The sequence below is a fragment of the Poecilia formosa genome, unplaced genomic scaffold (genome assembly GCF_000485575.1).
Source record: "Poecilia formosa unplaced genomic scaffold, Poecilia_formosa-5.1.2 Scaffold21, whole genome shotgun sequence".
NCBI classification, from domain to species: domain Eukaryota; kingdom Metazoa; phylum Chordata; class Actinopteri; order Cyprinodontiformes; family Poeciliidae; genus Poecilia; species Poecilia formosa.
Window position 1 is genome coordinate 1,283,068 of NW_006799960.1, and position 10,715 is coordinate 1,293,782.

The 10,715-nt window shown below is 38.1% G+C and overlaps 3 protein-coding genes and 1 long non-coding RNA gene across 4 annotated transcripts in view; 2 read left to right on the forward strand and 2 right to left on the reverse strand.

The window, feature by feature from the left end:
• The first annotated feature begins 26 nt into the window (after positions 1-26).
• On the forward strand, positions 27-2,186 carry rbm48 (RNA binding motif protein 48). The gene is made up of 5 exons (XM_007547590.2): positions 27-198; positions 846-1,036; positions 1,142-1,287; positions 1,376-1,932; positions 2,007-2,186. Exons 1-5 carry the CDS (start codon positions 52-54, stop codon positions 2,067-2,069), a joined length of 1,104 nt encoding a protein of 367 aa, XP_007547652.1. The 5' UTR covers positions 27-51; the 3' UTR covers positions 2,070-2,186.
• On the reverse strand, positions 2,139-4,324 carry clxn (calaxin). Its single transcript, XM_007547593.2, has 6 exons — positions 4,136-4,324; positions 3,846-4,004; positions 3,413-3,517; positions 2,608-2,759; positions 2,339-2,443; positions 2,139-2,251 (listed from the first exon to the last, which is right to left on the reverse strand). Exons 1-6 carry the CDS (start codon positions 4,209-4,211, stop codon positions 2,204-2,206), a joined length of 645 nt encoding a protein of 214 aa, XP_007547655.2. The 5' UTR covers positions 4,212-4,324; the 3' UTR covers positions 2,139-2,203.
• The window catches only part of LOC107835768 (uncharacterized), an 8,244-nt gene continuing 1,200 nt past the window's right edge, over positions 3,672-10,715 (forward strand). Inside the window, exons 1-2 of the long non-coding RNA XR_001661589.1 lie at positions 3,672-3,682; positions 4,112-4,122. This is a non-coding gene — a long non-coding RNA (uncharacterized LOC107835768). The remainder of the gene's footprint in view (positions 3,683-4,111; positions 4,123-10,715) is intronic.
• Positions 5,557-10,715, reverse strand: part of sytl1 (synaptotagmin-like 1) — a 10,303-nt gene continuing 5,144 nt past the window's right edge. Inside the window, exons 10-15 of the mRNA XM_007547595.2 lie at positions 10,529-10,631; positions 10,269-10,430; positions 8,656-8,734; positions 8,468-8,567; positions 7,541-7,746; positions 5,557-6,334 (exon numbers count right to left, since the gene is read on the reverse strand). Coding sequence (XP_007547657.1) covers positions 6,192-6,334; positions 7,541-7,746; positions 8,468-8,567; positions 8,656-8,734; positions 10,269-10,430; positions 10,529-10,631 — 793 coding nt within the window. The 3' untranslated portion in view covers positions 5,557-6,191. The remainder of the gene's footprint in view (positions 6,335-7,540; positions 7,747-8,467; positions 8,568-8,655; positions 8,735-10,268; positions 10,431-10,528; positions 10,632-10,715) is intronic.

Below are 10,715 nucleotides of genomic sequence, written 5' to 3' on the forward strand. Positions count from 1 at the left end.
GTAACGTTCATAACAACTGCTGGCATTTATTTTGAAGGGCGTCAACCGGAAATGCATTTTCTCACAAATATGGCGGCCCCTGTCAACAATAGATCGGATTGTTGGAGAGTCCCAGAAGTCTACAAACATCACGAACAGCAAAGAGTGTGCATTTCTCGACCAAAATACCGAGAAGGGAGAAAGGCCAAAGCAGTTAAGGTAAATTTAGTTTGAAAATGAAAGCGTACCCTAATTTATGGAACACATGAAAAGCTAAGCGAGACTTTGCTTAACCACAAACATCATACAAATGACATATTTCCTCAGTTTTAGCGTGGTACATTTGGGTTTTATTATGAATCTGCCCGAGCTTAGTGTCGTGTTCAAATTGTGCAAACAATTCACTTGCATTTAGTGTTTTTTCTTTTTGTTGTTGTTGTTTTTTCATATTGTGCCAGTTTGCAACAAATGACATTCGGTGGTACATTGCAAGACAAATTGATCAATGCTATATCCAGTTAGAATAATTTTTTGTGAAATATAAACAAAGAGAATACACAAAGTTAACGGCAGAAATACCTCTGTCAATTGGATTTTCCAGGAAAGAGGGTCACAGCCAAATCCAGAATCAGTAGGCAATGTGTTCTACAGAAAACTGGAACAAAGAGAGTACAGGAAATGTACAGCAAAGGAGTTGGCAGCAATTGCTCCAACGACGCCACACAAAAAGTCTCAAAATGTTTTTCCCTAAACAAATGCCGCAGATGGACTCACCTTAACGGCAGTAATATTTGTTAAACTATGACTTATTCTTTTAAAAGACCCTTCGAACTACCAATCTGAGCACATTTGTTTTCTTTCATCAGGTTTACACCATAAATCTAGAGTCCCGTTACCTGATGGTTCAAGGGGTTCCAGCCATCGGCGTAATGACGGAGCTGATCCAGCTGTGTGCTCTGTATGGCAGCGTGGAGGAGTACCGACCCCTGGACGAGTATCCAGCCGAGGAATTCACTGAGGTCTACCTCGTCAAGTTTCAGAAACTAACAAGCGCTAGGTACGCTGTGTATGAATTACTTTGGTCATAGGTCTTCAGTAATAAAGTAAAGTACACCTTCTGAATGATTTATTTATTTATTTTGTTTAAATTGTCTGGTTTCAGGGCAGCAAAACGCAACATGGATGAGAAGAGTTTCTACGGTGGTGTGCTGCATGTGTGCTATGTCCCAGAGTACGAGACGGTGGAGGACACCAGGCTGAAGTTGCAAGACAGAAGAAGTTATATTGCGAGAGCAGCTCGGAGTAGAGGTATGATGACATTTTAATCTGTAGATTTAAAGATATGATTTGAAATATTTTAATGTTTGACTTTTTTTTTTTCTTTCTTATTCCAAAGCAAAACAAAGAGAAAAGACAGAAGCAACACAAGAAAGTTTGGTATTATCAGAAGCACCAACCTCATCAGACAAAATTTCCACCAGTCGTGGTATAACATCTAGAAATGAAGATACAGGAGAGGCTTTAAGCCTGAGCCACTATTCAGAGTTTCCTCCGCTGCCATTACCACCTCAAGAACATTGTTCATTCAGACAAAAAAGTCACCGCAGACTTGTACCAACAGAGGATAAAATGGGGACTTTGCATAATGCCTTCTATAACGTAGAACAGCAGCAAGTGGACAGTTTGAGCTCCAACCCAACAACCTCTAACAGGGAGCAAGGCACGGAGAGCAGACTGGGTCCAAATCCTGGTTCTGGAGTCAGATTTATTCCAAGGATCACTAACTTGGAGAGCAGAAAGCGCAAAGTAGAAGAGTCTGGAGAGACTGCTGCAAACGTTTCTGGAGAAAACGAGCCGCTGATTGGACCTAAACTACCGGAAGCGGCAAAACTGGACATGGAAGATGAGTCTTTAAACACGACCGTCGGCCTAATCAGGAGCACAATGAAGCAGGTAATTATTCAGTGATTATTTTTATTTTTACATAACAAATATTGTGGCACATTGTATGTCTGTCTAATTCTTAGGTGGGATCAGTTCCAGACCTCAAAACAGCTAAGAAAAAAGCAAAACCACGTCGCCGGATATAAACCGGACCGATGTCCACCACTGCTTTGGAAGTTGGATGTCTCTCTTTTCAGATTGCATTTATTTATGTGTTGCAAGCAGATACTACGATTTTTATTAAAGACACAGCTGAAAGTTTACATTGATATGAATTGTTTCATTGCTCTGGTTCCTTAAAAGCAAGCTGCTCAAACTTCGCAATGATCTGAAAGAAGAAAAAAGAAACAGTTTATGGGATTAAGAACAATGACAGAAATGTAAACTTTATTCGTCTTGTAATTTGTCAGATTACCGTGTTATCAGGGAGGCAGGGTCCAAATGCCTGAAGGAAAAGGTTCTCATCTAGTACTGATTTTTGAAAGTCATCAAAAGACAGCATGCCGTCATGATCCAGGTCCTAAAAGGGTGGAAAGACGCAACCGGTAAATCAACTACAAATCGACATTTTAATTTTTTTTTTTTTTTTTTCTGAGACGATCAGACCAAAACCTCATCTCTAGCCTCGATGAAAAAGATTAGAGTTCCCAACAAACCATTATATTTGAACAGTGATCTCCTCACCATCTTCTTCATTGTGATCTCAACCACATCTTTAATTCCTTCGTCTGGATCCTCCTCACTAGGCCATTTGATGAAGCTGTGCTTCAGCATGTGAAAAATCTCGTCTTTGGAGATAAACTTGTCATTATTTAAGTCATACACTCGAAAGGTGTCTGATTAATGCAAACAAAAAAAAAAAAAAGAAAAGGTTAACATCTGGAAAAATGTGGAGAATCAAAAGTGCTACAGTTTTTAGAAAAAGTCAGAATTTAATTTTAATTCTAAATACTTCTAGATTTTAGTCCTAATTATTTACATGTCTAATGTAGGCATAAATACATATTGTAATAATGTCATATTCAAACTGGAAGTCATGTTTGAATATGACTTCCATATTCAAACATGACAATGGATCATGTGTTCCATTGTACCATGAATAATTTAAAATCTGATCCTAAAGTTCAGGGTTCTTTAGTAGTCTTCAAACCTAAACACATATAGAATTTGCTTCTATTATTTTTCCAAGTATGGTTTAGTTTGGAAAAATGAAAAATCCATGGAAAAAATATTTGATTTGTCAGACTTTTTCTGCTTTCTGAAGGACAAAATTCTAGAAATGCCTACTTACACTAAATTAGTGTAAAACCATATTGAGGTATCAAATTAAGTTTACTATTCATTTAAAAAAAATGCTTCCAAGTCAGATTAATGGCGATATCGGTAAATAAGGATTTAAAAACTGATTTTGTTTGTTGACTAGTGGCATTTGTGGACTTCCATAAAGTGCATGAAAGATGAGCTTAAGAACACAGAGCTGAGAACTTGCGCCTTATTTTTTCATCAAGAGTCCCACGAAGAAAAACAGCAAGTCCTCTGATCCATTCCTCCAGAATAATGACACCGTGGCCATCTTTGTCAAAACTTCTGAAAACTTCCGAACAGAAAAAGTGTTACAAAGCTGCAAACCTAAGATGTAAAAAAAAAAAAAATTCACGGGATTGTTAGCAAGTCTTTTAAAACGTTAGTTTCTATCAGAAGCAAAAAGGTGGGGGGCAAGGGGGACGTCAGCACTTGTAAAGGCAAGAAAATATCTAACGTTTAACTAAAAACGAAAGGGCTTTTGCACATATTCAATATGTTTATTATCAAAGACAAGTTGAAGTTTTCTAAATGTTGAATTTAAGAAAAATAAGCCTAGAAAAAAATCAGATATTTATCCATGTTCCAATTATAGTGAATCCTGCCAAAAGCATCAGTACCTCCGTCCATCATTACGGCATTGGTCATCTCAAAAGTGCCCTGCAGTAAGCCTCGAAACTTCCCTCTTTTCAGGCCATTTGCTGGTCGCCCTCGGCTGAACTGCTCCGCCATAAGGCTGTTAAACATCAGGATCAGACTCTCGAGCTCTGTTTTATTGACTAAAAACAAACAAACAAACAAAAATTTCATATACTGTGACGTTTTGACAGTTGTAACTTTGTGATTGTTAGGGAAATGTTAGCCAAATCTGAGCAGACAAAAGAAGAAAACAGGCAGGTAGAAAACTCACAATGTTCGACTTTTCTCGAGAGAGCTTCAACCTGGGCATGTAGCACCTTTTTGCTCTTAGCCGTCATTTCCATCATTTTTGAACAGCTTCTTGGTTGGTTTGACGCCGCTTAGCGAGAACTGCATTGGTTTAGGGAGGAAGAAGGGTTGTTGACTGTGCGTATCCATGGCAACAGCGAGGAACGGTAGCTCGCGTTTCGGAAACGGACTGCAATTTAAAAGCCTTTAGCATAGCAGTGTGGTGTGCTTACAGTATAGTTGTGATTTGTAGTGAAAATATATATATTTTTTGTTCTTACAATAAAAAAAATAAAATAAAAAAACACGACACAACTTATGTGGGGTACACCCAAATAAATACCCCCAGATCCATGCTTTGTAGAATAAAATTTTTCTGTAATAGTAGCTTTTTTTTAGGGTATGTCTGAAGCTACTTTTCACATCTTCAATTTCCGTCTCTCCTTTGCAAACTCGCTCAAGCTCTGTTCTCTGGCAGCATACCGAGGATACATGTTTAGCTTTTGCCACAGGTTCTCTTGGATTGGATTGAGATTTGCACTTTGACTCTATCTGAAGGTTTTTGGTTGATGGAAAATGGTGAGAAGTGAGACACTGTGACCAATTAAAACACATTTACAAAACAAATTTAGAAAAAGGTTTCACCACACACATTTTGTTTACAAACTTTAGAACATATTAAGCATAGTTGTCATATGCTACAAAGGATGCAATTATGTTCTTCTTTATTTTATTATTTAACCAACTATAGCCATAAGCTTACCAACTATCCAATGACAATTTCTGGCAAATCACATCATGTAATAGTTAAATATTTGATGCTGAATAGAAAAAACTCAGTGAAAAAGCCAGTGTGTCATCAGTTGTCACCATCTTATTTTACACAAACACAAGCAGCATTACTATATCCATTGCAACATTCACTAAGCTTATTCTTTTATGAAAAAAGGTAACACATACTACATGCAAAAAGATCAGGTTGCGTTTAATGGCTTTAATATTAAAGATGAGGGTAAACTAGTTCAAATAAACTAATACCAATATTTTTCTCTAAATATGCTTTTCTGGTGGATCACCATATTTTAATGTAGCAAAATAGGATTAAAACTAAACTGATTTTGTAACTAAAGATGCCGACATATTTTGTTACAAAACCAAGCTCTGTAAATGTGAGACAGGGTTCTGTTTTAAAGCCTGACATGAGATTCATTGCACCCAGTTAAAAACCCATCCACTTTTACAGAGTAGTCATTTCAAAGCTAATTTTTTTTTTATTCTGATATCATCCCAGATGAGAACAAAAATCCCGTCACTGCCACCTGCTGGACTAAACCTGCATAGGTTCAGACTGCGATTCTGTCATCAACTCTCTCTTTGATAAGAAAAGAATAGAGAAATTAGGGTTGACGTTTAAACACCTTCTTTTGTAAAAGTGTAACATTACATGACCTTATCTTCTGTTCAGGCTACTAACCACGTAGTCATTTAAATAATGTCGTTACAAAGTGTGTAGTTATGAGGTTCAAACACAAGATGGCGACAAGAATCATTCAAATGTGTTTACAAATGAGCCACTAATGAAAGAATATCAAACTTATTTTTACTAACAGAGTCAAAGATGATTGAAAAGAATGTAACAGCCCTAATACAAACAGGAAAAAGAGGATTAACATTGGGTATCTGCTGTTGTCCAGTAAAAACCATATTTTTATGCTTCCAGCCATAAGTGTCAACGAGAACAATCACTAATTTATAGATTACATTTAATATTAAATGAGTAAACTGCAATTGATTATAAATGCTTTTTTTTTACCAGATTAAATACTGAGTGAGCAAAGTTAATTTTAAAACGCAGACATCTGCAGACACATGACTTATTCCTATACTTTAAGAATATTGCACAACTACCGACTTCATTTTCCGTGTGAGCGTCAGTGTACATCATAACAGAGAGGTTACATGGTGCCAATAACAAGGGGTTTCTCCCATCAGTCCAACAGATGGAACATGAATGAGTGTTGGAGTGCCAGACGCTACGGTCACACAGGCCGCTGAGTCAGGTTAGTTCTGATCGGCAGCGTCATGTCGATCCAGCGGTTCGGGTTTTCGATCATGGAGGTCCACACGGTGACTTCGTCTTCCGTGGAGTCCATCCAGCTAACGACTTCGCCGTAGCTCTGACCTGGCGTGAGGAAATGACACAAAGAAGTGTTGCTGTGGACGTCATCAGAAGCATGCAGCCAGGATATGTCACCACAAAAAAAAACAAAAAAAAACAGTGTGTATGCATATTTTTGCCTTCTGTCAGTTTTGCATGAAGTGATTCGTAATGAAACAAATTGTGCATCATGTCAGAACACTTTGAAAAGCAAAAATACAATTTACAAAAGTCCACCGTTTGCGATATTTCTGTGAATATCCTCAGAAGGTAAATCATGATGTTTACACATAACTGACTCTTTCAGATGTCAGTTAAGCAATACAGGGGAAAAAAACAGAAGCAATCCAAGATGTACACCATCTTGAAGTCATCAGAAGCAGGAAGTATCCCCAGACCATCATACTACCACCGCCACCGCACTATTTCACTGTCTGTATGAGTTTTTCTGTTTCCTTTCATATCTCATCAGCTCAACAATTTTTTAAAATATTTTTTTAACGTAAAGGTCATTTTATATTCAGCTATCTTTGTCTGATTTTAAAATCTAAAAAATGCAAATGATCTGAAACATGTACAGCAAGTATAACAAAAAAACAAAGCAAGCATGTAAGAAATTGTTAAGGAAGCAAAAACTTTTTCAAACCCTTTTGCAAGATGATACGGCTTCTTTAACCTGGGCTTCTACAGGATATAAAACAAGCCAACATGTTGCATTTAGAGATATTTTTGAGACAACGTTGCTTGGGTCACAGGACCTTCTGAAACATTTGAAATTCTTAAAATACTTCGCCAATGTAAAGTATGGAAGGCCCGAATAACACCAATCAGCTTTACTGGTGTTAACACTAACCAGTTTATTATTTAATATGTCATATTTACAGGTGAAAGAAAACCTGCTGCCCTGGTAACTGCATTATAGCATTAAGATTATTTTGCATGGACAAAAGATGAGGGAGAAAAATTTCAAAAACATTCCCAGATGCTAAGCGTAGGTCTTTCTATGAGCGTTTTTTTTTAAACCTGTTTACCTTTTAGCAATACATAATCTAGCTACAATATCACAACTGTAAAATGAACGTGGGGGTGGGGGGGCTTGTTGTTGTTTTTTGTTCCCTTTGTGAATACCAGAACCTGTGTGAGGTTTATTCACTTGAACGTTGCCAGAAGCAGCTGTTTGGTTTAATCTAAAGCAAACAGCTAAACTAATAAAAGCATAAAGATTCTCACCGGTCCCACAGCTCAGACGAACCCCTCCCAGACTGTCCGTCTTCAGTCCGTCTCTGTGCCAGACGGTGAGCTCGGCACAGGCCTCCCTCAGGTCGCTGCTTTGAAAGCCGTCGTAGACCATGGTGTGGTTGTACGTCGGACTGACGGAGTGCTTCACCACCCGCGTCTTCTGACCGCTCTGTCGACTGACATCTGGAAGGATGTAGCTTGGTTTGGAAGGGAAGGGAGAGACGATCGAGACTTGATTTTAGTATATATATTTCAAGCGACTACAGTGGGATTACAAAGTATAGACAATAAAAATGGTTGTGTAGGAAAAGCATTACATAATTCTTTATGGCTTTAATATGCATTTAAACGTTCGTGCAGAATTTAAAATGCGACATATTTTGATAGCACAATCACTTCATACATAAGGATTTTTGGTAACGCTTTATTTGAGGGGGTTTGCATAAGACTGACATGACACTGTCATAAACATGACATAACATCTGTCATGAATATTCAGAAGTCTTTATGAATGTTTATGACAGTTGTCATGAAGTGTCATTTGGTAAATAATGACACTTTTAATGCAAAGTTGCTCTAAAAGTTGCATTAAAAGTCCATTAAAAATGCTAACTTTGCATTAAATTACCATAATTTACAAAATCATGCAAAGTTTGCACTTTTAATGCAACTTTGCATTAAAAGTGTCATTATTTACTGAATGACATGTCATGCCAGTCTTATGCACACCCCTTCAAATAAAGTGTTATCGGATTTTTTTATTTATTTTATATTTTCAGATTTTCAATTTGTGAGAAAATAGTATAAAGTTGATACTCTATAACAGAGTTGCCAGTGGTCTGTGCTGTATTGTGTGTACTACTGATTAAAATAAATGAAAAAGAATGTGCTGACAAACATACTGAAGAGCAAGCGTACCTTTTCACAAAGGAGTCAATAGCGCCTCCTTTCTTAGTCAGGAGACCTTGAGCTTCCCTGAGCCAGATGTGAACCTCTCCTGTCAAAGGCAGACCGCCACCTGAACGCAAACATCCAAACAAACACAGAGAACGTTACAGTACTCACGCATCTGTGGCGTGGATGCAGGTCAGGTTTATTCCTCTCACCCTCAGATCCCTCAGGAGCAAATTTAATAGACAACATGAGGTTTCCTCTGGTGCTAATAGACTCTGGACTCAGGTGAACCTGTATGTAAAAAAAAATAAAAATAAAAAACATCAAAAGGATAAGAGCAAAGTAATGGATGAAGGCGCAGACTTGTGAAGGCTGGGACAGACCAAGGTTATGTAAAACCTTATTTAAAATTCACAGCATGCCTTCCTCTTCCTTCAGCTCTCCCAGACACAAGAAGACACACTCCTCCCCTTTTATCTCCGACAGAGCAGCTAAAATGTCTGTTTCACATTCCGTCAGATGCCGAAGAAATACAGATGCAGGCGGCAATGCTTCCACCACCATTCATTTCATGACCAAACACAATTTCAGTTCCACTTTTGAAACGGTCTCTCATCATGTTCTCTTAATGATTAGAATAAGTTGGTATTATTACACTCCTCATGTTGTACCTCGCAGCTCGTGTGCAGTTAAAATGTTTTAGAAAAAAAAATGTTCACCAGTCACCAGTGGTGTTCTTCTGCCTCTTTTGGAGATTCATAGGGAAGACACGATCATTCTTGTTGAGACCAAAACCATATGTACGCTATAAAAATGAACCTTTTCCCTCACTCTCTGACAAGAAATCAGACAAGCATTTCTCATTCTGGGTCAGTTGAGATTACCAAAAATATATATATTTGTCTTTGCTTGATGCTAAACAAATAAAAAAATTACGTTTTTTTATTATTACTATTATTATTATTATTTTATTTGCATCAAATTATTATTTTTAATAAACTGGCCTTAATATCTGATAAAGTTCCTTTTTAAGCTTTGATCAATCCTGTGTCGAGTGCTTCAACACAAAAGCCGCCTCTCCTTTGTCCTTATTTTAGCTGTACTACCGTTATCGTACATTTTCTGGCTACATGTTGAAATGCTTTTGGTGAATCTTCTCTGTCCAATTTATCACATTAACTTTTGCACAGGCTTTAACTGACGTTAAACAGCTGCCTGGGTCATTACTCATTTGTCGAGCAAATTACTCTGGTCTTTCATTAGCTCCCTGTAAAATACCAAAATGTGTTTAGCTCTTCTTTTTGTTTTTTGTTTTGTTTTTTGTTTTTTACTTCCTACTCTCTCTCTCTGATCTTTTACACCCACATCACTCTGATTTTCTGCACATTATCATTTTTTTCCACAGTCTAAGATCCACATCATCCATTTCCCTCGTTGTACCCCCTGCAGGCCTGGCTGTTACTGACTGCGGCGCTCCCAGTCAAGCGGCCAAGCATCTTAAAATCTCTCTCATCACATTTTCAACTTTGATTCTCTCCCTACAGCCAAAGCTGTTCTTAAAACATCTTTTAAAGTCATTTACGTTTTAGATTTTTTTTTTTTTTTACTGTTGACATTTATATGTCATGTTGTGATGACTCTATAGTCTTTGGCCCTTTTAACAACGGTTTCCTTCGTATTGTCGATCGGTATTTTCGCTGCTGCTTGGTGTTTTTCAGGGTCCAAATGGTAACCTTTAAATAAAATGCCTACTATTTTTATTGCCCACAATATTGCAGGAGAATTTAATTTGCCTGAAACTCTTTCGGGATGAGGCATCGCCTACCCTGGGCTGCAGATCTTGCCACAGGGGTTCAGTGCAGGTCCAGTCCCAGAGCCCCAGGGCCACCTCCACCTCCCCGAGAAACACATTTCTTCCCAGAGGTTCAGCGTGCCACACAGAGAGGTTCAACGTCCGACTGCGCAGCTCCCCGATAAGGACTTTATACTGAAACAACACAGTCAGAAGAAATCCGTGAACGGTTTTGAAGGACACTGATTACAGTTGCCCGCTTAATGCAATGTGAGCTTGAGAGAGCATCTCACTCTGAGTGTCTGATCATAGACCGGGTTTAATGTTTTCTTCTTGACCGACGTTTTCTTCTTGCTGTGATGCGACTTGTCTGGCAAAAGATAGCTCTTTACATATCTGTGAAGTACACACACACACACACACGCACACACACACACACACACACACACACACACACACACACACACACACACACACACA

Excerpts from the sequence above, each read along its gene's own strand:
- rbm48 (XM_007547590.2), top strand. The coding sequence starts at position 52 with ATGCATTTTCTCACAAATATGGCGGCCCCTGTCAACAATAGATCGGAT. Across the intron at positions 199-845 it reads GAAAGGCCAAAGCAGTTAAG|GTTTACACCATAAATCTAGA; the intron begins GTAAATTTAGTT and ends TTCTTTCATCAG. Across the intron at positions 1,037-1,141 it reads CAGAAACTAACAAGCGCTAG|GGCAGCAAAACGCAACATGG; the intron begins GTACGCTGTGTA and ends GTCTGGTTTCAG.
- clxn (XM_007547593.2), bottom strand. The coding sequence starts at position 4,211 with ATGATGGAAATGACGGCTAAGAGCAAAAAGGTGCTACATGCCCAGGTT. Across the intron at positions 2,760-3,412 it reads TCTTGATGAAAAAATAAGGC|ACACCTTTCGAGTGTATGAC; the intron begins GCAAGTTCTCAG and ends TGCATTAATCAG. Across the intron at positions 2,444-2,607 it reads AGATCACAATGAAGAAGATG|GACCTGGATCATGACGGCAT; the intron begins GTGAGGAGATCA and ends CCACCCTTTTAG.